We start from the raw sequence: 25,521 nt of genomic DNA on the forward strand, positions 1-25,521 counted from the left end.
GATTATACATCTGACTTGATTGAGAGTCTGAGTGCTGGACATTTTAAACCAAGAATATGTTTTTAATGGAATACTTTAAAGTTCCTCTCATGTCAGCTACATAAAGATGTTTTCCAAGTTTCAACTTGTGACAAAAATAACATAAATAATTAGTTACACTGGATTTCTTCCTTACACAAAACATAACAAAGCAGATGCTAGCATTTCCTTTTCAGGAAAGGATTATGCTTAACATGCTTGAATCTAGCAACTCATTTACTCTTGTAGTTGCTATGAGTAAGGAAATGGGAGTAAGTATAATGAGACTGTTAGTGAAAGACGTTTTGTGGTGATATATAAAACCAGGTTACAATGTCACTGTTTCCTTGGGAACCCCTCATGTCTAGCAGAACTGGAAAGGAACAGATTGAAAAAAGGGTATCAGAAAACTTATATTAATAACTCTGCTGGTGTCAGTACATTTAAATGACTTAGAGAAGCCACCAAAAGAAAATATCACGTGCTTTTAATATACAATTGGAGAGAATTTTCATTTGCAGATTTTACAGTGAGGAACAATTTCAGCAGAAGATTGTAAAACAGTTGTGGGAATCTGCTTTTTCAGAGTGTGGTAGTGAGTTCAGAATGAGAACCGAGAGGAACAGGAAGGGCAGGTACCTGGAGATGTGAATGTGAAGGTCAGAATTTACAGATGAGGGAATTGCAAAAGAATGCTCCTTAAAAATCAGTTTTGTAAATGATCATACTACATGATAGTAATTTGTATTGTTGGTTGATTGTAGATTGTTGTTGACACCATTGCTCTGGAGTGGGTAGAGAAGTCTCTGTGCTCTGAGTATGTTTTCATCAATATGTCACCTGGGTCACGTAAATAACAGTAATAACACGAGACAATTCTGTGTAGGCTGACAGGAACACAAGCAAATGATGTTTGATTTTATTTGCAGAATATGTGAGGAATGATAGGTGGAACTGATTGGGAGAAAGGAAGGTAGAAGCACAGAAAGGTCAAGTTGAACCATTTATTCAGTTAGGATGCCATCTGCTCTGAATCTGCCCTCTGTTTTGAAAGCCAGTAGCTAAATAATATATAGGTATTACAGTTCCTGTCCCTGGATTTACTTGTTTATAGGTACTCACTTACTGGTATAGGATTGAGTGGAAGCAGAGCAAATACCAAGGAGAAAAGAAAGCTCTTGAAATTCTATGGTCATGCTGAGAGCAAGTATTTGTAATTTGTGGGTGAAAAATCACAGGCACAAAGAAATAATTACAGAAGTAGTCACTGTAAATCCAGAAAGTTCAGAGGTAAATGTCCATTGGAAAGAAATTCAGATGAATGAAACAATGCATCTAGGACTGTAGTGACGTTTTGCAATCAAAACTACAGCCTGAATACTGTTAGTGTTTACGGTTGAGGCATGGCATGAAATATTTTTGAACCAACTGTGTAACCTGACAGGGTGGAGAGATTGCTTTCAACTGGTCTGTTTTTTTAAATCATTCTTAGAAGTGATTGAGTGATTTCTCTTTTTCTCCACTTTCCCAGGATAAAATGTAGTTTCCCAAAAGGGTCAGTGCAGTTAATTCTTCCATTCAGCATTCATAGATTGATAAGGACTGTACTATCTTTGGTAATCTGATGACACATGGTGCTACATTTCCTTCTCTTTTTGACTTCAATGCCAAATTTATCTAGTGCCTGGAAGAAACAAGGAATTCAGTGAGAGCCAGCTGGCTGGAATCCAGTCTGAAAGGTGAAGGTGATGTGGACTGAAAGAGCAGAATGCTTTCAGCACTGAATGAAAAATCATACAGTTTATTTTACAAGGATATCTGCATATATATAATTTGCTCAATGTTTACACAATGGTTTGTGTATAGTAACAAAGGGTCTATTATACATAATTTTACATCAAGAAATGGGACAGGCTCCCTTCAGCTAAGGATGCCAATGACGTTTTTTAGACAATATTAAATTTCAATGAATATATGTGCATGATAATAGGTATGGATTACTGCTAAGGCTTGCTTTATCACAGTCAGTGTCTCATGTCCTTCTGGCAATCTGTTCCTCCAGAATTTGTTTCCCCAAAGAAATGATGTTTTCAGCTCAAAATTGCATGTGGATCAGCTAGTGCAGCTACATCCTAGAATTCATTCTCTGTGGAAATACAAATAATGAGGACCATGATAGTTTCAGGAAGAGGACTTCTTTCACCAGGCCTTTGCACCTGGTTATAAGTTGATGTCATGGTCCATTACAAATAGCATGGTCCATTACAAACAGCTGCAATAATGTATGATTTCAAACTGTTCAAACTAACCTTACAAAACTGCTTCTGTGAGTGCATATACCTAGATGTTAACCAACACTGATGTGAAATAGGAGTTATGTCTTGTGAGAGAGCAGCAAGAACTCTATTGTCACTTGTAGATTGAAACCCTACAGATTTGGATTGAATTGTTTCTTCGGCATTCTTGGATAGGGTATTTTCCATTTATTTTTGCTGGATGGCATTTTGGGTACTGTAGGATACTTTTTCCAGAAATAATTTCTTGCCACTTAAATGACTGCTCAGGTGGGGGATTTAGAGGTAGCAAAAGAGTTTTGAGAGGTTTCTTCCACCACTACCTGGTGTCCACGTGAGAGGAGGGCTTGCTTCTCCAGACTTCTCTCATGAGTGTCACAGTCTTGCTCTTCTGGGTAGGAGAAAATGTCCAGACAGACGCTGGGGCAGATTTGACACCCCAGCAGGGCGTTTGTGGGCGATGGAGGATAAGCTGTTCTGCTGGGCTGGACCTGCACGGCCGAACAGCGATGCCGCTCCCGGCCTGGGGGAGGGAGGCCAGCCCGGCGCCCATCCCGCCGCTCCCCTCGGCGCCGCTCTCCGGTTCTCAGCCCGAACTTCGGACCGCGCCGCCGGGCCTTCGAGCGAACGGGGATATGGGGGCTCTGCCGCCCTCCAGGGCCGCTTCCCCCTCGCCCTTCCCGATGCCTCCTCCTCGAGGGGGCCGGCGCTCCCGCCGCCAGCTCCTTCGCTCGGGGGCTGCTCTCGGGGCTGGGCCCCGCCGAGCAGGTGCCGCTCTGGGCACGCCCCGCGGGCAGCGCCGGCGGCGGGAGCGGCGGGAGCGGCGGGAGCGGCGGGAGCGGCGGGAGCGGCGGCCGCGCAGCATCTGCCCGCCCTCCCCCTCGCCCCCCCGCGGCCGCCGGGCTCGGTCCTCCCAGCGCGTCGCCGGCGCCTTGGCTCCTCCTTGTCCTTCCTCGCGTGATTTTTATCGCGTCCATTTTTCGTGCAGGGATAAATAAATAAATAAGGGCAGCTGCCGCCCGCCGCCCCCCGCCGCCAGCCCGCGCGGCGCCGCTAGGGGCGGCAGCCGGGCCCCGCATCGCCCCGCGCCGCTCGGCTCAGGCGGGGGAGGCGGCGGGGCGATGCGGAGCCCCCTCCCGTGACTCCGGCTCTCCGCCATGCCATGGGTTAGGCGGACTCCATCCCGCAGCCGAGAGGGCACCAGCCAAGCGAGGCGGCGGCAGGAAGCGGAGCGGCCCGGCCGAGGAGCGGCGGCGGGAGGCGGCGGCGGCGGGAGGCGGGCGCGGCGCCCCGCGGCCCCTTCCATGGACGGCGGCGAGGAATTATGAGCCGCGGCCGGCGGCCGGGACTGGCGCTCGCCCGCTGGGGCTTCCCCCCCTGCGCGCCCCGGGACGCCGGGGCTCCGCTCTCGCACGGCACCCGCCTCGCCCCCCCCGGCAGCCGCTGCCCCCGTCTCCTGACCCCCCGCCGCTGGCTCCGTCCCCCGTCTCCCCGCCGGGCGCTCGGGGTTGGGATAATCTTGCTCGCACCCAAACCACAGCTCTCCCGCGGCTAATCCTGCCTTCTCCTCTCTCCCTCCCTACCCCGCCCCCGGCCCTTCCTCTCCCGGCGCTGCCCTCTCCCCTCCCCACTCCCCCTGCTCGCCCCCCGGGGCCCCTCCGTCCCCGTCCCTCCGCTGCCGCCGGCGGCCGGGCGGGTGGGTGCGAGATCGGGGCTGACGAGCACCCCGCCCCTCCCCGGCGGGGCCGTCATTAGGCTGCCGGTTGATTACAGGGTATATTGATTTGTATGTGCTTCTCCCGGCGCCGGCCGCTCCCGCTGGTGCTGCCGGAGTTCGGGCAGCGCTTCCCGTAGCGGCGGCAGCTCCCACCAAACATGTCGGCTCCCGCCGGGCCCCGGAGCGGCCCCGCCGCTCCTCAGCCTCCTCCGGCCCCGCAGCCCGAGATGCCGGACCTCAGCCACCTCACGGAGGAAGAGCGGAAGATCATCCTGGCCGTCATGGACCGCCAGAAGAAGGAAGAGGAGAAGGAGCAATCCGTGCTCAAGTAAGGGCGGGCGCATCCCTTCCTCGTCCTCCCAGGCCCGCGGCCGCAGAAGTCTCTGCCCCGGCCCCGGGGGGCGGCACGGCCAGGGCGGGAGAAAGGAGCCGGGGGGGCAGGGGTGTTTGGTGCCGGGCGAGTGTGGGGCACGGCGCGGGGGGGACCGCGGGAGCGGCAGAGACGGGGCTGGGCTCTTCTCCCGCCTCGGCCGCGCTCCGCGGGGCGGCTCCAGCTCCGCGCGTCCCGGCGCCGGCGGGGCCAGGCGCCCAACATGGCCGCACAGGTGCCGTCCTCACCCGGCGTGTGCCACCGGGAGGACGGGGGTGGGTCGGGGCGGCTGTCGGCTCCGCCGGAGGGGGCGGACCGGCGGCACCGGGCCCCGTCTCGGGGGCGCGGCGGGCTCCGCTCTGGCGGCGGCGGCCCTGGCGGGCGGAGCGGGACCGCCGGGGCCTGGGCTCCGGCCGCTTCGCTGGGTGGGTTTGCCACCGCCGCCATCTTCCCCCGACAACGTGTCTGCCGCCCGCCCCCGCCCCGCTGCTCTTTCCAAGCGTGAGCCCCGGCTCCGGGGGAAGCGGGGCACGGCCGTGGGGGCGGCCCCGGCTCTGGCGCCGGCCCCGGGAGCTGTCCACGGCCACTCGGCTCAGCACCGGGAGCTGTCCGCTGTCTCCCGGCTGGGCTCAGCACCGGGAGCTGTCCGCGGTCTCCGGCTGGACACGGGGCTGTGTTGGCGGAGCGGCGGGGCCGGGGCCTCGCGGTCTCTCCCCGTGCGCGCTGCCCCAACCCCGGGCGGGCCGCCGGTCTCGGTGGAGCGCGGGGGTCCCACTGCCTTGCGCGGCGTGGGCCGTGTCCTTCCCTAGCCGGGCTGGGAGGCACCGAGTAAAGTCGACAAAACTATGCTCCCTCTGTGGCAGAACAACCACGCTGACTTCTAATGGCTTAAAAACAAGCAAAGCTACTGCTATCGTGGACGTGCCTTTGATGAGTGTGACAAAGCTGAAGCACTAAGCGGTTTTTTATACCGAAATTAGTGTTGTGCCTTGGACATGTTGACTGCAGCTGGCCTTTCACACTCAGCACCTGGAAGCTGTCCTCTGGGCTTTAGTTGTTGACTTTGAAGTCTGTTTCCAAGATTCACTGCATTATTGTTAGCATCATACCAAAAACTTCATATATCAGTTGTGTGACAGCTCCTAGATGTCGAGGTGATCTCCTAAAAACATTTCAAAGTCAGTTTAAGAAGGATTTTTTTTGAGGTGAACGTTTAGAAATTTGTCAGTGTAATGTGAGCGCTGGAAATAAAGGGCCACCTTGTTTTGTCACCACCTCTTAGCCTCTTGCTCTACAATTTGTTTGTTATTGTAATACTTTTATTTGGAAACAATTTAGACTTCTTTAAATTACTAAATTGTGTCATTTATCAAAATAAATTCAAATGTTTTTTCTAAAATTGCTGTACTCTTAAAAATCTTCAACAAAGAAGGAAGTGGAAGTTCAAGTTGCAAGTTGCAGGTCTTCCAGGAATTCAAGCTGCAGTTTAAATATATATTAATAGCATTACAGTTTTAAAGAAGATTTCTGGCAACTTTTGTTGTGGACAATAATATTTATGATCAAATATAAGGTATGATTTCAGTATGATACTTGAATCAGCTTGAACCTGGTAAGCTTGCAAATGAAGAATAAACTGTTCTCAAGTAATGGTAAGGTAAAACCAACTTAAGCAATGAAACAGAACTGTTTTCATTTGTAGTTTTCAGAATCTTGGAAGCAGACAATGGACAAAAGAAAGGTCTTCAGCAACTCTAAAGATAAACTTTACATGACATTCAGTTTCTCTTTATGTCTCATCAAAGTGTCCTCTTGGGTTCTGCGTAAGCTGTGAGGGAAATGGTATGGTGTAAAGTTTATACAAAAAGGATAACCTAAAGCAGCTCTCTTAGGAAAATGCTGTTGTCAATTGAATTTGAATAGATAGCCCAAGATATTTTAGAGGATACTGAGACGTGGTCTGGTGTCAGATGAAGAACTCACCAGTTTAATTTTTCTTAAAATGAAATGTCTCTTTGAACCATCAGGTACATGTTTATTCTGAAAATATCTACAGATTTATTAAGAACAACTTTCCGCCAAAGTAATATCAGAAATTGTTCTGTATCCTTAGGTAGATATTAATGAGTTTTATTCTCTTGAGAGATGTTTTCCTTCTGTCAAGAAAAGACAAAGAAGAAAGAACCCCCCCATATTTATATGAATGAACTGCTGTTATTGCATAGAGATAAATATAGAGCTAAATCCCGCAGTCTTTGTTCAAGTGTAATTCTCCTCGAAGGCAAGCTCCTTTTGAAGTGGAAGGTATTTTTGTCTGTCTAAGCAATAAAATTGTGTCATTTAATTCCATGGAGAAATGTAGGATAAAAAAAAAGATGCTGAAAACAAGAGTTGACATTTAGAGATATTAACACAAGAACTGTTCAAATGTTGAAGAAAGCAGCAAGCATGTATTTTCTCTAATTTATTTTTTTTTATTTGTAGTGATTGAGTGTCAGTATGAATGGCTACTCCCTGGGCTCTACTTCCTTTCTCAATGCTATTTCTATCTTGTGTTTTTCAAATTCTTATGCTGTGCCCATCACTGTGGTATTTGAGCATTTTCCAAAAGAGCATTAAGTAGTGTGACTCACATCTGTAATGTGGACTATTTATTCTTTTCCTTTCACTCCCTGGGGTAAATATGTGTGGATTTAAAATAGATACATAACTTCTCCTTATGCTTGTTTTACTGTTTTTGGGGAAAGGAAATGCAGATGGTATTGAGTTGTAATCTGTAGCAACTAATAGTGATCGGGTCAGCATGAATTCTTGCCAGGATTTGCTGGAACATGATGGCATGGAAAGCAGAAGGTTTCCAGAATTGCTCTCTCCTTTGGCCTGGTTTGGTCTGTGAAATACGCTGAGCTACAGTTGTGCACTGTGTTCCTGTAGTGGAGCTCCTGCTTTAAAAGGGATGAGTGGCTAACTCTGGTGCTTTCACTGTCTCTCTTCTGAAATTTTTGGGACCCTTGCAGTGCATTTTGAATGTCATGTACTAAGGAGGTGTCTTTTTGACAAGGGTTTTGGATGTATATTTTGCATAATATTTAATATGCATAATATGTGACAGAGAATTTATATCTGTACTCGGTGTAAGTATTTCTCTGCTGTTTTAAGAATATTTACGTATTTTCAACATTTATCTTTGTGGATTTTTTACTGTCTTGGATACAGCATGGAATTTTTAGTGATGACTCTTCCTTCACATTATGCACATCCTTCCTCTTATAAAATCTAGTTTTGTGTGTGTAAGCCTTGTAACAGATTTTAGACAGCACATTTAGACAGCATATGGATTCATTTATGGGATCTATCTTGTGCCTTTTTACTTTTCATTTATTCTTTATTTCTATATCAAAGAATAGTATTGAGAGGATGCACAGAGAAAAAAAATGTAGGAGATGTTAGGATGCTGCCATTATTTATAAAGATTTCTGTTTCAACCTGTGTCATGCGCATATACACTTTTCTACTTGCAGTACTTTTCTACTTCCAGCTCCTTTGCTAGCAATTCTAAAGATAAAACACTGTCCTTCTAAAGTCAGACTCCCAGCTCTGAAAAGACATGCATTTCAGCTTTTCATGGACATGGACAGTTTGGCCCAGTAGAAGATAAATTTTTCCAAGAGAAATTTCATTATGAAATCATCCAGCTTTTCATGTATTTGCAAAGCATCGCAGGTTTACCATGAGGTCTCTGTAAAACACCTCTTTTAAATATGTGTGTGGCATTGTCATCTGATTTACCCATGGGGAGAAGATGTGTGTGCAAACAGGGTGGGTGCACTAGGGAATGGTGGCTCTCCATTAGCCACCACTGTAAGTCCAGAACTGACTACAGGCCTGTATGTGCTCAGTTGCTGTGTCACTGATTGCATAGACATGGTAAAAATTGGGTAGCTACACTAACTGAAACAAAATCTCTGACAAGGAAACCTTATGGAAGCTGAGCTGTGTGGGCTCAGTGTGGCACTGTGAGAGTGAGATGTGGGACAGGATGCTCACCTAGAGAAGAGGAAGCAATAGGTGGATGGCTGTGAGTCACAGCAGTGTAAATATCAGCCTCACAAAGCCATTGTGCTGTTTTATAAATAATTATCCTGCTTTATAAATAATAACCTCAGATTTACATTGTTTTAAAAGCATTGTATATTTAGGATTTGAATTTTGGGGCCGGAGGGATGAATTGATTTTGCTTTTTGAAAATAGAGATACATATAGGAATTCCTAAAGTTTATAGGGTCAGGCAAAAAGATTTGCTTTTGACTAAATAGTAAACTAGAACTCCAGGCACGGTTAGTTAAGTTATGCTTCCCTAACTTTGCACTGCCTTTTGTCTGAATTTGGAATGCTGATTAGAACAAGTTTGTTTCTACACCACTCATCATTTTGCTCTTGTTTCTATGCATTATGAAATAAAATATGGTCAAGGTGAGTTTTAAAGTAATAACTTTATACAGTATAAAATAAGTGATAGTGGAAGTTATGTAAATATATATAGTCAAGGAAGATACCTACCCCTTACTCTGCCCTGCCCTGTCCTCTTCCCTTCCTACTACCTCGTTCTCTGCTCCCTCCTAATATTCTTTATCACTTCTCCTTTCTTTTGTTTTAACAATTTGTACTGCTTTTTGAGCCTCTCTCAAAATTGTCATTATTCCTTGCTCTTCTCTCTTATCACATGCTTAGACATTTTATGTTGTAGATAATACTTGTCAGGTTGTCACACCTTGTGCCATTTGCTCTTGAAGAAGACTCAGTGTTTACAACTGTTCTCTAAAACATCTAACACTCTTTTAGGCACTGTCTACAGAAGATAGCAGTAGTACTTCCTCTTAGTGACTAAGCAGAATGTATTTGGAGATTATACTGAGTGACAGTTACACTAATTATTTGGCTTGCTAATGTTAAAGTTGAGTAAAATTTTGGAAGACAGCAATAGTGCTGATGTTCTCACATTCAAAAGGTACAATCAGGATGAGTTGGATATAGAAAGGCTTGACATCATATGGGACTTCAAAAATAGTAAAACAGACACAGTATTTAGTTAACAAAGAACCCCAAAAATAGATATTTAACACCAGGCAGTGTGTGCTGTCGGTAATCTTGTCACATAACGATTGTTCTGCACTTCTTTGCGAAAAAAAAAAAGAAAAATTTAATTTTACATCTGAAAGAGAAGAGTGGAGATCATAACTTAAGGCGCTGGGACCGTGTCCTAGAAAGCAGTGACTGGGTGGAATGCATTGGTCTCTGGAGGTGAGGTTAGGGGACGAAGTGGTCCATTCTGGGTTTTGTTTGTGTGCATCTATGAGCTGAGTAACATCTAAATAACTGAGAATGTCAAATAATTGATTTTTCCATTGAAACAACAGACTAATTAGTGTGTATATTGTAAATGTCAAAATACACAGAAGTGAGGTTACTGCAGAACTGGCGTAAGATGTGTTTTTACTCTGCCAATGAAGTTTTAAAATACTTGCAGCATATTGAAAGTTTCATAATAAGGACAAAAAAAGTAAAATAGTTTGAACCTTGAAATTTAATCCAGTGCAATGGGACTTTTCTTCAACTTAATGCCACCTTGCGCACCTTTGCTTTAGTGGCTTCCTTAAAGTTTGACTGTCATATTCAGTCAGTCAGAATGCTAGGGAAGTTTTTAAGCCCAATAGACCTACCTTTTCCAAGAAGGAGTTTTTGGTGTGATGCTATCTTTGCTTTTCCCCTACGTCTTCATTGATGGTGCTTTTTTTGACAGAAACTTGGGGAGATGAAACACCAAGAACATGTGAAGTTATGATCTCATCTATACCTGTTTGACTGCAACAGACATGGTTCATTAGCAATGGGCTTTGAGATGGGGATGATTTTTTGAGTTTAGATCCTACGGGCTGTTTCAATCATATGTCTTGCTATATCATGGTTAATAGCTATAAATTATCAAAGACAACCTAATCTCTTTAAAAGTGGGCAAGAGTCTTTTAATTTAGATTAATTCTCCCCTCACAAGAGGGAAGAATCTCTTGAAATACTGATTGTTCAAAGATGGCATTCAAAAGAAGTTATCTTTCAGACAAATTAATTTGTATTGTAAATATTAAATTCAAATCAAACCACATTGTTTTCAATGCTTACTGAGTTTAGATTTAGTCTCTTTTGCAGGACTGTGTGGTGTAACAGGAGGAACTGTTACATTCTTGAAATAATTATCTTTTGAGGGTATGTTATAGTTTATTAACCAGTTTACATCAAATCTGGTGGTGCATTTGTAAACTCAGTAAACTCCAGCAACTTATCTCATGAGTTATTGAACTCCTGGTGATACAGAACATTGCCAAATCAGTGCTGTGCTGAAAAGGTGCTTCTGCATGGTATTATGTTGTGACTGTGTCCTCATGTTGTTTCTCCAAGGTAGGGTCTTGGAACTGCAAAGGGGTCAGTAAGGACTGAGAGTGGAAGAGTTAATGTAACAGGACAAGGTTGTATAGGGGAGTAGTGGTGCATTTAAGAAGTTAATACGTGTAATCTTTTGGAGAGTAAGGGTTCAAAGCAATTTCTGCTGTTCTCTGCTGTTTTCATTGAAGGTGGAAGGCAGTTCCTTTATAGTCTTGAATTTAAATATCAGCTGTCATCACATTTCTCTGCCTAAACATGCTTGCAGAATGATCTCAGTTGCATTTTGATAAAGAAATCAAATTTTTTTGCATTTTGATAGGGGAAGAGTAATAGTTATAATAGTTGGCTTTACGTAGTTATGAAGTTTTGATGTGATGCCCTAAAGAATGCCTTTGATTTAGGCATTGAACTTCTTTACTAAAAACGTAGTGAGATATTCTGTTTGTTCTAACAGGAGTTAGCAAGAGTTGAACTTGTGTTTCAAAAAAGTCTGAGTGATTCAATTCAGAAAATTTGTAAGAAAATCTTTAAACTTTAAATAACACATAAAACCCAATTTTTTTTGTTTATTCTCTCCGTGGGGTTGGTTTTTCTTCTTAAATCTCATATGAAGTTGTTTAAATACTCTGTGATTACTTTTTCTTTATTTGACATTAATATTTTTAAGGTGAATAGCTTCTTATAGCAAATATAATATTGTATTTATACACAGAATATGTAACAGGTCATAGGTATTGCCAGGTATTCAATATTATGTGGCATTTTGGTTCTGTGTATTTGTGAGGGCAGATTTTCTTTAGAATGTGTACTATCTTAAGCATATGAGGGACTTCAAATGTTTTGACCTTTAAATAAAATTGTGAGTTAGAAGCAGCCAGACTATTTTGGAAAATACTTTACAACCATCTTTCATATAACTTTTCAGAAATGAGTACTCAGTGTGTTAGCAAGAAATCTTTTTCCATATAGTGTCTATCTAAATCTTGGTACATTTATATATTTTTCTGTTTACAGAAGGGATGAATGAGAAGCAATGCTTTTAAAGCTGTTTAAACCCAGAGAACACATAGAATAATAGAAAACAGGAGTAGCTGGGACCTCAAGAGGTCTTCCAATTCATCCTTTGCCTCAAGGCATGACCAACTCTAAAAGAGCAGTTTCTGATGCTTGTTTGTCTAACCTAGTGGTTCCCAGTTGTGAGGGCCCAGCTAAGCAGTGAATTAAACACGCTTCCTGGCTGAGGCGAGGGTGCCAAGCAGACAACACGTTGAATTCAAGCTAATCATCTCTGCAAGAGCTGTGCTGCCTATGAGCAGAAGGTGAGAAGTGGGCCCAGCAGATCTCAGGGTAGAGCTCTTGGATTCGGTGTGAAAATTTTACATTTTTTCAAATGATGGCTTGCTACTGAAAGGTATGAGAACAATGACTCCAGCTACTGCCCAACCATGGATGGAGATACCTTGAATTCCCAAGATAATTTGTCTCTGTTACTCAAAGTCATTACCCTTACCATTAGAATTTCCCCCTTACTGTTAAACCTGAATCTCTTTCCTGCCATTTGCTATTTACTCTGTCCTTAATGGAGATGCAATGCAGTCTGTTATTTTTCTGTTTGAAGCAACCTTTCATATATTTCACAAATGTGATCATATCTCCTCCTGTATATTCTCATAATTTCCTTTCCATAGACTCAACAGGTCATATTTTCTATTCTTCTGATCACTCTTGTTGCTGCTCTTTTTATACTTAGTAACTGACCTTTTTTGAAATACAATGTCCAAACCCAGACAGAGTATTCCAAACAAAAGTGTATGGGGAGAGCACGAGGATAAAAATATATATCTTGCACTGAACACTTTTCTTGTACAGACAGTGTCACATGTTTGGGGGTTTTGTTTTGATTTAGCATTTATAGACTCACGGTCAGCTTGTCATCTACTATACCTTCACCAGGCTTTTCTGCAGACCTGTTGTTGAATCAATTGCTCCTCATTTTGTATTTTGAATTTTGTTACCTCAGCTAATGCACAGGGTTTGTCTTCATCCCCATTGAGTTGTACTCAATGTCTGTATGTGTCTGTATCAGATACCTCTTATGAATTTTGCATTAGAGTGCTTAAATAAAATGCACAAACAACCCTTGGAGCAAGAATGAGGACTTATCTCTAGAGGCAAATAACAGAGTTATTTAGAATTTCTCTTGCCTGTCCACACATTCATACTCCTGACTGCCCCGTTGAATGCCTTCACTGTTAGGATGCAAAATAAACTTTTCCAGTTTTGAAGATAACTTGTTCATTAGGGAAGCAAGAGCTGATGAAAGATCTAAACCACAAGTCTTGTATGTCCTTGGAAATACAGAAATCTTGCATTGTTTTAAGGGAAACAGTTGTGTCTGCTGATATTTATTCAGTCACTGGAAGCTTTGGTTGACTTACAAAAATATGTAACAAAAATCTGAGGTCCCAAAGACACTTTATTACGAAGAGTTTAATGAAAATAAGTAGATGGGTAGTGTAAGGGATTGTCCACACTCCTGACTGTGAAAAAGTCTGCTTATACCATTCTACATGCCAAGGAGTTCTCCTAGGGGAGAACCAACCTTAGGCCCAGAATAAATCAATCACAAGGTGTGAGTCCTCACAAAATCAGACTTCTTTAACTTCAGCACTCATAGAACTGCTTGGTTAATGAAAATTATTTGGTATTTTTTTCATTCCCATGCTACAGCATTTAGAACTTGGATTGTGCTATTGAGCCCAGAAGATCTTTGGGGTTCTTCTGACCAGATCTGAATACCTTCAGTGGAAGACATCCATATTTGAAATCACTTAGATTCAATTTGAAGCAAATAGAAATGAAGAGGTGCCTTTAGGACGTGATCCGTCTTGTTTTAAATTAGACTTTTCAAATAGGCCAGATGAATTACAGAGCCTATTTCTGGCTGTGGACTTAAAAAGAAGATAGAGTGAATATTTCAGATGTAGAAGTCTACCTTGCAGACATCTTGAGCTAGATAAGTTGAACCTGATCTGCAAAGTTCTTCTTGGAGAGTAACCCTTCAGTATTTGGTCTTATAAGAATGCCATGGACACATTTCCTGCTGGCACTGATTTTTGTGGTTCTTTAGATTACTTTAGAACCTTGTTTTTCAATCTGCATCTTTTGCTTATATTTCTATCAGTCATTAATTAGGATAGGCTCATTTATCCATAACTTTACTATTTGAGACTCACTGCTGGGAACCTGAGTATGCTTCCTTTCTAGTCCAAGGTTATTCTTAGGATTTGGTATACTTTTTGTACTAAAATCAGGAAGCCTTTGAAGAATGAGATCTGAAAGAAGACCTTGGAATACAAAATTGTTCCAGCACATGGGATTAAGCATACCTATCATCAAAAGCACCTTGCAAAGAAAACCTTCCCTTGCCGTTCATCAATAAGAATGCTTAATGTATATTTTAAGTTTAAAGACAGAATCTCGTAGATGAAGCTCATCAGATTGCTAGATGTGAAGTTACAAAGAGGATTTATCTACTACTTGTAAGCTTAACACAGTATAAGATTACAACCCAAAGAAAACTCTATAAGCTCACACACCATCTCACTTTTACTATGTATTGTTTGAACAATATTTATTTGGCTGTGGTGTGCTTACAAATTGAAAAGTCACTTTTGATAGTAGTCTGTTAAAAACATACTGTTGACTTACTGCGCATTCTGAATTCAGCTCTTTCTTGCTTTAAAAGTCTAGATAAACAGGTATCTAGGGAAGATGTTGTGTGGTACAGAAATCAAATGTATTTTTGCTGAATCAGGTTCTAAGACAGTTTGGAAACATGGGTTTTGATTCAGCATGCTTCCATTAATTTGGTTAGTCATTGCGATTATGATTCATTTCACTCTGTGTAACCGACTGCTGCACAGTAAGTGACAGCTGAACCAAGTATTATCTAACAGCTAGAAAAATAGCATCACTGTCACGTTTAGAGGGCTGAGGGTTATGCTTTTACTGAACACGTGTTTTGCTCTAAAGTTAAAATGCTTCAGGAAAATCTTACTTTTTTTTCAAACCACTTGTATCATTACAAATACGAAATATCACAGTAAACAGTATGAAGTATTTAAAAGTAAGAATTGAATTCTAATTTATGAAAGGAATGAAGCTTCTTGTTCTGATTTTTAATAATGGTTTTTTGGGTTGGTTGTAAAATTATGTCTGTGCATGCTTTGCTGATAGTCTGATTTACATATAAGTGGTAGGTTTGAGGAGCTAAATTTAACTGAATGGGAAATATTTCTCAAGTGTTCATATTACTTCCATGGTAATATATATCAAATCAGAAGACATTTCAAGTGAAGCAGTAATTTTAATTTTTTTGCTGAACTTTACCAAATATTCCATCAGGTTGTGAAGTTAAGCAAAACCCCAATATGACTGAAAAAAACCCTGTGTTTTATTGAGTTTCCCTATTTCTTTTTAAGAACTGTATCTTCCATGTTTAAAAGTATGTATCAGAAAATTCAAATATATCTTTTTCTGCCCTTTTTATAGTTTATCATCTGCAAAAATACCGTAGAGGGTGCTCTGAAGGCACTGGGCCAAGAAAAGGTACTTTCAAGGAAGAGTACAGAGAAAGTACTTGTTATTTGAAACCCTTGAATTCTGCTTAATATCTGAACATACAGGTGACCAAAGCTGAATGAAATTTGATGGGCTATAGCTGAGTACTGAGGTACATTTATACGTTTTGAATTTATTTAGACATGGTTGGAAGAAAAATGTTTTTAGCTACTTTGTAGTGTTTACATGAACATGTGTTCTGCAGAATTTGCCAAGTGTTCTTGTCTAAAATTTGGTCTGAGTTGTATACTCCAGATCTCTTTATAACACAGATATTCTCATGTATAAAATAAGCTTTTATTTCGTGGAAGAAAAAATAAACATTTAGTAAGATTTTTAATTAGTAGTATGAATGGTCATTAGTCATATTTGTTCTGCACAAACAGGAGTGATAAAAGTTATGGAATTAGTCCATAATCACATGGACACTGGTGTCCTAACTTAACATTCAGACGTAAGTAACTATTTCTTAATTCAGTGGGACAAGTAAGACGTTAATTAATTTAAAGGAATATAGGTTAAAACAGTGCCTTTGTTTGATTCATAAGTTTGGCTAATAACACTTTAAAATAATAATTAAAAAACATTCACTGAAGCTGGAGTTTCACTGTGGAAGCCGAATCGTAGTTCAGTAGTTAACGATCACATGATCATTATAATAAGCAAAGGTATCGATATATATTTGTTCTTGTTATTACTGAAACAATTGAAAAATATACTTCTATAAGAAAGAGCAGTTTAAAATTTGTAACATTTTTTGTCACGCTTCATAGTGATGAGGTTTTTCTTTGATAAGGACTTAGGAGTGTTTTATTATAGTAATCCACAAAAAATTTGTATTTCAAAGGGACTGCTATTCCTTACATGAGTAAGACTAAGCATTTCCTCAATAGTGATGACCTATTTTAAAACAGCTCTGGCCTCCCATTGGTGCTGCTGGATTTTCAGTAAAGCTGCCCACAAGAAAGATGTTGGCTTGTGTTAAAAGAGGGAAATTGCCATTAAATATCTTCTATCTTGGACATAAGTATCTTTTATTCAGTATTCATGAAGTTGCTGAATAGTAGTATCATGATGTGGAAGGAGGTTTATATCAGAGCTCTACTGTGCCTCTCCATTACTTAGTATGTTTGGTCATCATTAGTATCTTTTTTAGGGATGGTTTGAACATCTGCATAGTAGTTTTTGTAATTAGGTTACTGAAATGTATTCTATCCTTAGTTTCAGTGTAATAAATTTTTTCTTCAAAAATTTCTCAGTGTGTACAACAAAGGAAGGAAAGAAGTTATTGAACTCATGCCCATCAACCCAATTGTTCTTTGCTTTTTGAAGGAGGAGGAGTAGATGCTCCAGGCACCAGAGCAGAGGTTGTCCTGCAGACCGTGGTGCAGACCATGGTGAGGGAGGTTGTCCTCTGTAGCCCATGGAGGACCTTGTGCCACAGCAGGTGGATGCACCCTGAAGGAAGCTGGGATCTCATGGAGAGCCCACACTGGAGCAGGCTCCTGGCAGGTGTTGCAGCCCATGGAGAGAGGAACCTGTACTGGAGAAGTTTTTCTGGCAGGACTTGTGATTCCGCAAGGGACCCACACTGAACCAGCCTCTTCCTGAAGGACTGCACCCCATGGAAGGGACCTACGGTGTAACAGTTATTGAAGAAGTGTAGGCTGTGAGAAGGACCCATTTTGGAGCAGTTCACTAAGTATTGTATCCCCTGGGAATGAACCCCACGGTGGAGCAGGGGACAAGCATGATGAGGAAGGAGTCGCAGAGATGAGGGGCTATTGACTGACCACAATGTCCCCACCCCATCCACCCGCACTGCTCAGAGTGTGGAGGTAGAAGATTCATAAGTGAAGTTGACCTGGGAAGAAAGAACTAGGGAGGAAGGTGCTTTTAGATTTGTTTTTGTGTCCACTGTCCTACCCTGTTATTAACTGGCAATAATTTGAATTAATCTTCTGAAAGTGGAGTCTGTTTAGCTTGTGATAGTAGCTAATGAGCGATCTCTCCCTGTACTCATCTTGACCTATTAGATTTTCCATCTTGTTCTCTGCCCTGACATGCTAAGTAAAGGGAATGATAGAGTGGCTTGGTGGGTGTCTGACAGCCAACCAAGGTCAACCCACCACAGTATTCAGCAAATACATTTACAAAGGCTGACTTGAGCCTAGTGACACCACTCTCTCTGGGTCCCTGCAGAATCAATACAGTAAGAAAAAGCGAGGCTTCTCCAGAAGGCAGATCTGAGAGGCTAAATTCAGCTCCAGAGTTCCAGGCAGTTTACGCTGTCAGTGCAGCACAGGCAGCTCCACTGCCAGCCCAGCTGCTCCTTCCTTCCTCCATGACACTGTCATGGCCCTGGTGCAACTGTTTAGTGAAACTATTTCAGGGAGGTTAAGCTAATGAAAAACGCTTTCCTCCTTCATCACTCTGGCAGAGCATCTTTTTAAACTACAGAAAGGAACTGATCTGATTTACTGTAAAGTCCCACAAAATGCTGAGCCAACACAGCTGAGGGGCTGAGAGAGATTAGCTACAGTGCTTTTGGAGTTTCTGGGAGCAACAGAAGTATTCCACCATTATTTCTACAGTCTGCAAAGACCAGTCATGTTGCAGTCATTGAGAAAAGCAGCAGTCAAACATGTGCAAGCTAATTTCTAATTTTGAAGGTGGTGTTTGAGGTCAGTGCTGCCAAAATTAGTGTTCAGAGCTTTTTTTAGTGAAGGAAATGAAGAAAATGCTCACAAAATTTTTCTGTTGAATAACTGGAGTTGGAAAACCATTACTGGTATCAGCTCAAATAGAATCAGGTTTTGTGTCTCCATATCAAACAGCAGGTTTTCTTGCTAAACGCTTTTAAAACTGATTTTCAGACATGTTAGTTCAGCTCATAGGCTGAAGATAAAAAGGAGAGAGGAAGTACTGCAGATCACTCTGGCTAAGTGAATGGGCTCTGTAAAGCTGTGTTGATGCATTTTCCAATGTAATCTGGGATATAAATAATGAAAGTTGTGTAGCGAAGGTCCTGGTTGTAATTGCTGCACGCACAAGCTCTTATATTTTTACAGGTGACTGGATACTCTTTTTGTTGTATGAAATAACAGAAGAGCTGCTTTGCCCTTAGTATTTCAGGTTTTGCATGGAGAGGAGATCTGATGATGATTTATGTTATGTGATGGCTTTGGTTCTAAGTTTGTTTGCAATTTACTTGAAATGTAGGCTACATCAATATTTTAAAAAAGAGGATGCATAAATAATTTTGTTCTAATTTAATCTGTTACTAAGACATCATTTTAAATAGGGAATCTTGTAGATGACAAAAATTATGATTGACTTTCAATATTCTAGGGTCGTGAATATATTAACTACTGAAAGTCTGTAAGATTACATGGAGGAATACAAAGTGTGAACTTACCATTGCTACCATCTAATGCTAACACAAAAGAAAAAGGTAGACCTAGCATCAAAGCATTTTTTTTTTCTAATTGCAATAAAAGTAATTGATTCTGTGAAGTTACAGACTTGCAGACTTACTTGTGCATCTGATATGTAGCCTCATTGACTTAATTGAATTTAAAAAAAAATGACTCAGAAATATAGCAATTAAAAATATTGCCATGCTGGTAGCAATTTTCTGAATGCCTACCTAGCAATCTTATTTTTAAGCAATGCTATATTTAGAGGGACATTTCATTCTTTCAGAAGAGAAATGAATCTATTACGACTAGGACTATTATGTAGGAATATTAAATATTCACATATTTTGTACTACTTGGTAGCTAATATTAGCCCAGTATTCATTAGGAGCTACATTCTACTATTGGTTAGATTTTTTTTTCTCATGAATTGCTATAGCTGTCATCTTTGATCTGCATTGTGTTGCAAAATAAAACAGCTGTCCCCATTCTTATGCCTCTCCTCTAGAATCCTGGTAAAAATTGCTACAGAAGCAATATTTTAACATGTTAATGTGTGTTATACCCTCAAATGACAGTGATGGTCCTCCTTTCATAATCAAAGCCCACTCTTCTGGAAAGATTTGCTGCCCCCAAATCCGAATAAATTTTACATTTAAAAAATGTCATATTCACTTGGAAGCCAGTAATTTTATTACAACTGTCTTTGTTTTGAACAGGTGTTCTATAAACATCAGATACACATTTCTGGAGGGTATAGTGAGCTTTTACTTTTTCATAGGTTAATTTTCAGACTTTCTCAGTGGCTGATTAGAAATGTCCAGTGTCTGACTGGGTTACAGTGACTCCATTACTGCCTTCTACTGCTGCCCAGAATGCCTGTTTTAGTGTAAAACAAAATACCAAAAAGTCTTTCCTCCTATGTAAAGAAGAAGCTTTATTAGATGTTCCTCTGCGTAGAAAATGAAGATAGAATTTTTATTGAGATCTATCTGAGATGAGAATGGAATTATTCTGAAAAAAGAAAGATACTATGGAGGGCTTGTTCATGTTAAACAAGACTTTTTTCATCCAAAAAGTTATATATTTCTTCCAGTGCTCCAAATATGTTTGAAATAATGTAAGTTCTAGTTTAGCATTTTTAATTTTACTTACATTTAGTTTATACAAGATAGGATTTTCCAATTTTTGTAATTTTAAATTCATTTTGTATATAAAAGTCTTCTGGGAGATGATCATTTAAGTCTATAGATTTTGTTACAAACTGATTTTAAGCTATTCACTTCCCCAACTCACTTTTTGTGGATGGAGCCTGTAAGAAAATGTGTGGGTTAGATCATAACACAAGCAAATAAAACACTTTATGGCTTCTTGGTTTTGCTTTCTTAAAAATTTTGTTTCTGTAATGAAATAATTGAGCCAAATTTTGGTTTAACTTGCATTCTTTTATTCTGTTACAAGTCTGCTAATGTCATTAGATCACTTCTGATTTAATCTCATTGTGAAAGAAAAAAAAAATTATGCCCATCATTCCTCATCATTTATGTCGAAACTTATAAGGGCCATGTGGGACTGAAAGACTGCAGACAGCCTCGCTCCAGCCCTGCAGAATTTAAGCTGTGAATCTGCACTTCCTGAGCTGTCATTGCTGGAAGGGTGGAAGGGTGGAGAGAGCAGCAATCTGAAGAGAGGTGGGGTGCTCCTCCTGGTGAAATCTTGAAACAAATAAAACCCCTTTCAGTTACACCAGAATTATATTCTTTGGTCTTGACAGACTTTTTCTGTTCTCCTTTGATACAAAGGAGCCTTGTCATATTGCCATAATCATTGTACAGTCTTCCAAATTATCTGTTGGCGGTAAATTAACATTTGCTGTTACTACGTCTACAGCAGAAGGTGCACATAGTGAAAGGGGGAATTGTAGATTGACTGCTAATCTTTTGCTGATATTATTTGTCTTTATTTTCTTACACAGGTGTTTTCTAGTAATTTCTGTAAGGATTGATGGTGTTTTCTCTTCTAAGAAGTGGATAAATATTGTAATATGTAGTGTTCCACTAGGTGTAGATAAGCAGACAAAATCTGTAAAATAAATGCTGAAAAGTGAGACATTTTGCTTCTAGAGTTTTTTACCTTTTTTTTTTTTTTTTAAAATCCTAATTACTTCATTAATCTCATGCATCTTTGGCTACTCTGCTACCTCCTGATATTTTTGTGTAACTTCAGTTTGTGCAATACACACATTATAAAAGTGAACATTTTAATAAACTGTGAAATTGGAGTACATTCCACAAACAGGACAAAGCTTTGGGGTTAAAGTTCAAGAACAATCACATAAGTAGCAAGTATTGTGCTCCCAATAATAAAAAGTAAAGGAGTTGAAGGAAATTGCAAATTGATATTTTCGCTTATGACATCATCTTGTATATAGATACAGCTTTAGGTTTTTATTTGTTTGCAGTAGATAAAGGGGGGACAATAGGGCTCTCAGTGGTTCTTGTTCTCTCTCTTTACAGCGGTTAATGAGGCTTTAAGAGCATGCTCACTGAGTTACTTGAATCAGTTTTTATATATATTTTTCTGGAATCAAAAAATATTTGAAGAGTACTTCTGATTTAAAGCTAAAAGAAAGCTATTTAAATAATAAAATGCAAAGTAGAAATTATGTATGCATTTGCCTAATATTAAAAATCTGAAATGTGCTCTGTATGTGTGTTTATATGATCTTAATGGAAAATGACAATTATTTTTGAAAAATGAGCAATAGCAAGTCAATATCCTTTGGGGTCTCATTAAGAAAATCTTTGATCCAAAGTTTTGTGCTGTCTGTGCTACACTATAAAACATTTAGAGCTCTTTTATCTGTAGTAGACAACATGTAAATATGGTTGTCCTACTGTCTTGAATGGTCTTTGTCACTATGTCTTTCTTCCAGCTCTTTTTGGAAGCAAATTCCTGTATGTGCGTTTTTAAAGGAATGGGTGCTAACAAAATTAACTCCAGTCCTGATAAATGTATCCAGTTTAGTCAAGTAATAATCAAAGTACAGAAATTTGAAAAGGGCATATTTAATTAATGTTATTTCTAACAGTTGGCATGTGATAGCTGAAGCTATTTTTTTGTGCTGTCAGCTGCACCATTTCAAACTGAAGTGCTGTTTTTAATTTGCTTGTGACAGACAGCCGTGCCAGTCAAAATGAGAGAGCCTGGTTCCCATCAGTTTCTGTTCATTTGCTTATTCACTTCCTTGCTTTGCTACAACCTACTTGTGCTCTCCCAATCTGTCAGACACACTTAGAGGAAGTTGTAGTCTACATTTCTACACTAGTTTTGTTTTCCCATGTTTCCTTATTTTTATAAGCTGTTTTATCCAATTTTAGTTAGAGCAGATTGCTTTGCATTCTTCAGAAGATGGATAGATTGAGTCAAGGCACTGTAAGAATGACACCAAAGTGCTCAGTATACAGTGAAATCACCCAACCCTGTTTCTGCCTGTGCTGAAGAGGGATACAAAGCTGTTTTCAGGGACAGGAATGAGGCCTGCTACTTTCCATCTCCAGCAGCTATGTGGGTGTTTCCTGGGCAGAGGTGGAGAGGGAGTTGACCTTAACATTTGTTAGCAAGTTTTCAAATTGTCTGCACTCTCACAAAGAAGGAAGTGATTAAAAACAAGAACATATCTGACTTAGATTATCCCTTTGCACTCCCAAAATACGTTTTTACTGCCTTGAACAAATCTTGCCCCTGAAGCAGCACAAGTAGGTTTTGTTCCTTTCTCTGAGCTTTTGGTAAAAATAGAGCAAAAGCACATCATCCACAAGACTCATATCTTAGTGTGCTCATCTTTGTCTCTCTGCTTCTATATTTTCTGTCCTTGGGGAAGGATGTTATTATTGCAAAAAGTTTTCAGTGACAAGTCTAGTATTTGAAAATAAATACTTGACAAACTTGTGTGCCAAACTAAGGATACAGTTCTCAATACTGAGAATCCAAGAGCTTCTCACAACACTTTTCCCAATATATGCAGCATGGTACACATTGCAGTTCTCCAGATTGAGACATTCAACTTAACTTTGAGGTATTACTCCAGAATACCAAAAAATTTAAGTGTGTATCAAGTCTCTCCAATTTCCCTGTGTTTTGGTTTCCGCAAAATTGCTGTGGGAGTTATGGTATACTATAAAAAATAGCTGGTTTGGATGATACAGAGCTGAGTTTATCTGGGTGCTGGTGCACAATGGAAGATTTGTTTAGGTTTATCTGAGGTCCCCTCCTAAACTCCATCACCTGCAGTGTGCATGGCATTGTAGTATCTGCTGTCCATGTAATAGAGCAATGCCCACAGCAGCAAAGCCTGTAGCTTGCCCTGCAGTCATGTTTTTGACTGAAAATGTGTGTGGTGAGGTGGGTTCTCCTAGGTTGTTCTTGTTTGTCATGGAGGTTGCTGAATTTTATACAAGTTATGTTTTCTCATCTTTGCTGGAAGAAGTTGAAGTATTCTGATTAGAAAATGATTAAAGCACAAATAAGAGCGACAGTGTCCTCATTTGAAAAGAGAAAGTGTAGCCTCCTGGATACTTAAGATTTTAAAAACAGTCTTTGCCGTCAGTACAACTGTGCCTCCAGGAGAAACGAGGAATCCAGTATGACCCCATGACTGTGCACTTCATAATCATTTCACTCTTAATAATCTAATCCGTCCATTGTAATGAAGCAATTAGCTTGCTGTGCCCCTAGCTGTAGTCTAAGAGCGAATAATGGCATTTATTCTTATTTTAACAGTTCTTCTGGTGAGTGCTATTAGGTGGGGTTTATTTGACCTGTCCTTTCAGGTCTTGTGCATACTAGGAAAAAATTTTTTAATAAATCAGGATATCTGTTGCAAGGACATTTATGATGGACGAATTTAGCTCTCTGCCATAAATTTCCTTGGGTCAGAAATAGAGGTAATATAACATCGGAGGGAAAAAAATATAACGAAGAAAAGAGCAAGGGAAGGAGAAACCACAGTTGCTATTACTTCCTCGGGTTTCATTTGAAGTGATCAAAGAAGTGATCTGTGACAAAGAATTACTCATTCCTGATCTCTTCAGCGAGCCTCAGACTCCTCCCTGTATTTTTAATTTTTTTTTTTTTATGGTCTCAGTATTTTACTGTATATTATTTTTCTAGGTGTCTGTTTAAAATGGGAACAAAAATTCCTAGTATATTTTTAAAATGGGATAAATGGGAGATTTTATTTGATATGTAATATTTAAGGGTAAAGTATATAAGTTTGTCTATTTTGACTTTGCAAGAATTTGGTAGTGCTTGTTTTCTTACATCACTCTCTTTCTTTCAAGCTTCCTTTCACTCTCTCACTCCTTTTTTTTATTTTCTTTCCCGAGTCTGCTCATTCCTTGTAAGAGCTTTGTATGATACAGGAAGGTTCTGTCTGGTCACAGCTGTTACTCCACTTCTACAGTGACTTTTTTCTTTACAGGAACAGCATGCAGCATCAGGTATGGCATTCAGGAGATGTGAGGAGAAGGAAGGAAGAAGGAAGAGTGTTTGGGTTTTGTTTGGTGTAACTGGTGAAAGGCAGATCCAGGAGGAATGCGCCATTAGGAAGTTCTTGAGAGGAGAAAGCACCTTTTATGTGTGTGCAATGTTTTCAAGGTTTTACTTAAGGTTTTATTTATGTTCAAACTGTACCAACTGAGTTTTCTACTGGAGTGTCTTGTGCGTGTTCTTCTGGGTTCCTTGGGATCTTTTCACATTCTCAGTAAGGTCTTGATGTACTTATGGCTTTATTAGACTTTCTCAACTTTTTGGGGGGATTTGCATGTTCACTGAGGTAATGAAAGGTTATTTTCAATTTTTGCCAGGATTTTCTTTTTGACAGAACTTTTCATGTGATGCTAAAAGCCAGACAAATTTTGATATCTGGATTCTGATGGAAGAAACCTGAATTTCTGCCAGCTCTTCTCCCCAGCTCCTTGGCAGCCTCACTGGCAGGCTGGTGGAAAGCCATATTCTGCATCCTTTGAGTCGTTCAGTCCCTGGTTCTTCAGCAACAGAGACAGCTGGGGCTTCCAAGACCCTTAATTCTGGGCAGCGTGTCAGGTGGCTTCTTGCAAAACCCAAACTCCCAATTAAACTGGGTCAAAAGAAGTAATTCCACTTTGTGGAAAATTCTGAATTTTTGGTATTCATTCTTCCATAGAACAGAATCACTGCTGGGTTTAAACCTTGTGTCTTCCTTTCCATACGTGAATTTTGAATGTTCTCCTGTCTGGAATTTTTTGGTATCTCAAATGAATATAACTCTTTTCTCTCTTTTACCTTTCTTCCATCAGTTGCAGAACAATTTTTATGCCTTCAGAGTGTTTTCACAAATACCAATGAAATAATGAAATGTTAAGAACGTATGATCTAACATGTTTCTTAGATAAGAAAAAAAAATTCAGCCCAGGTAATCTGTGAAGTGAGAGATTATTATAAACTTTGACTATACTGGAGACTGAAATCTCTGGAATAACTACTGAAACTGCATAAACCAATCAGAATAGGTGTACAGTATTAAACTGGTTTTGTTCTATTTATCTATTTGATTAAAATAACTTGTTGAACCAATGCTTCATTATTATATTAATCTGACAG

At 40.5% G+C, this 25,521-nt stretch overlaps 2 protein-coding genes across 39 annotated transcripts in view; one reads left to right on the top strand and one right to left on the bottom strand.

Annotated features, from left to right (window-relative positions):
- Positions 1-361: 361 nt before the first annotated feature.
- LOC114057325 lies at positions 362-3,289 on the bottom strand. Its single transcript, XM_027883427.1, has 3 exons — positions 3,198-3,289; positions 2,636-3,062; positions 362-1,702 (listed from the first exon to the last, which is right to left on the bottom strand). Exons 1-3 carry the CDS (start codon positions 3,287-3,289, stop codon positions 1,604-1,606), a joined length of 618 nt encoding a protein of 205 aa, XP_027739228.1. The 3' UTR covers positions 362-1,603.
- Positions 3,290-3,981: 692 nt separating this feature from the next.
- Positions 3,982-25,521, top strand: part of RIMS2 (regulating synaptic membrane exocytosis 2) — a 449,434-nt gene continuing 427,894 nt past the window's right edge. For 33 of the 38 annotated variants that reach the window (XM_027883453.1, XM_027883455.1, XM_027883433.1 and 30 more), the window contains exon 1: positions 3,983-4,357. In XM_027883453.1, the coding sequence (XP_027739254.1) occupies positions 4,188-4,357 (170 nt within the window). In that variant the 5' untranslated portion in view covers positions 3,983-4,187. Of the gene's footprint in view, positions 4,358-25,521 lie in introns of all 38 variants that reach the window. The other 5 variants (XM_027883430.1, XM_027883435.1, XM_027883443.1 and 2 more) reach the window with 1 other exon arrangement.

Source organism: Empidonax traillii, unplaced genomic scaffold, assembly GCF_003031625.1.
Source record: "Empidonax traillii isolate 1590-97213 ecotype Southwest subspecies unplaced genomic scaffold, ASM303162v1 scaffold126:size1624879, whole genome shotgun sequence".
Classification (NCBI taxonomy): domain Eukaryota; kingdom Metazoa; phylum Chordata; class Aves; order Passeriformes; family Tyrannidae; genus Empidonax; species Empidonax traillii.

Bases quoted from the DNA above. Each gene is read 5' to 3' on its own strand.
- LOC114057325 (XM_027883427.1), bottom strand. From the start codon at position 3,289: ATGGACGCGATAAAAATCACGCGAGGAAGGACAAGGAGGAGCCAAGGC. The intron at 3,063-3,197 runs GCGAGGGGGAGG...GGCGGGGCCCAG, and splicing joins AGCCCGGCGGCCGCGGGGGG to CCCCGAGAGCAGCCCCCGAG. The intron at 1,703-2,635 runs GTAGTGGTGGAA...TGTTTCTTCCAG, and splicing joins TCCTCTCACGTGGACACCAG to GCACTAGATAAATTTGGCAT.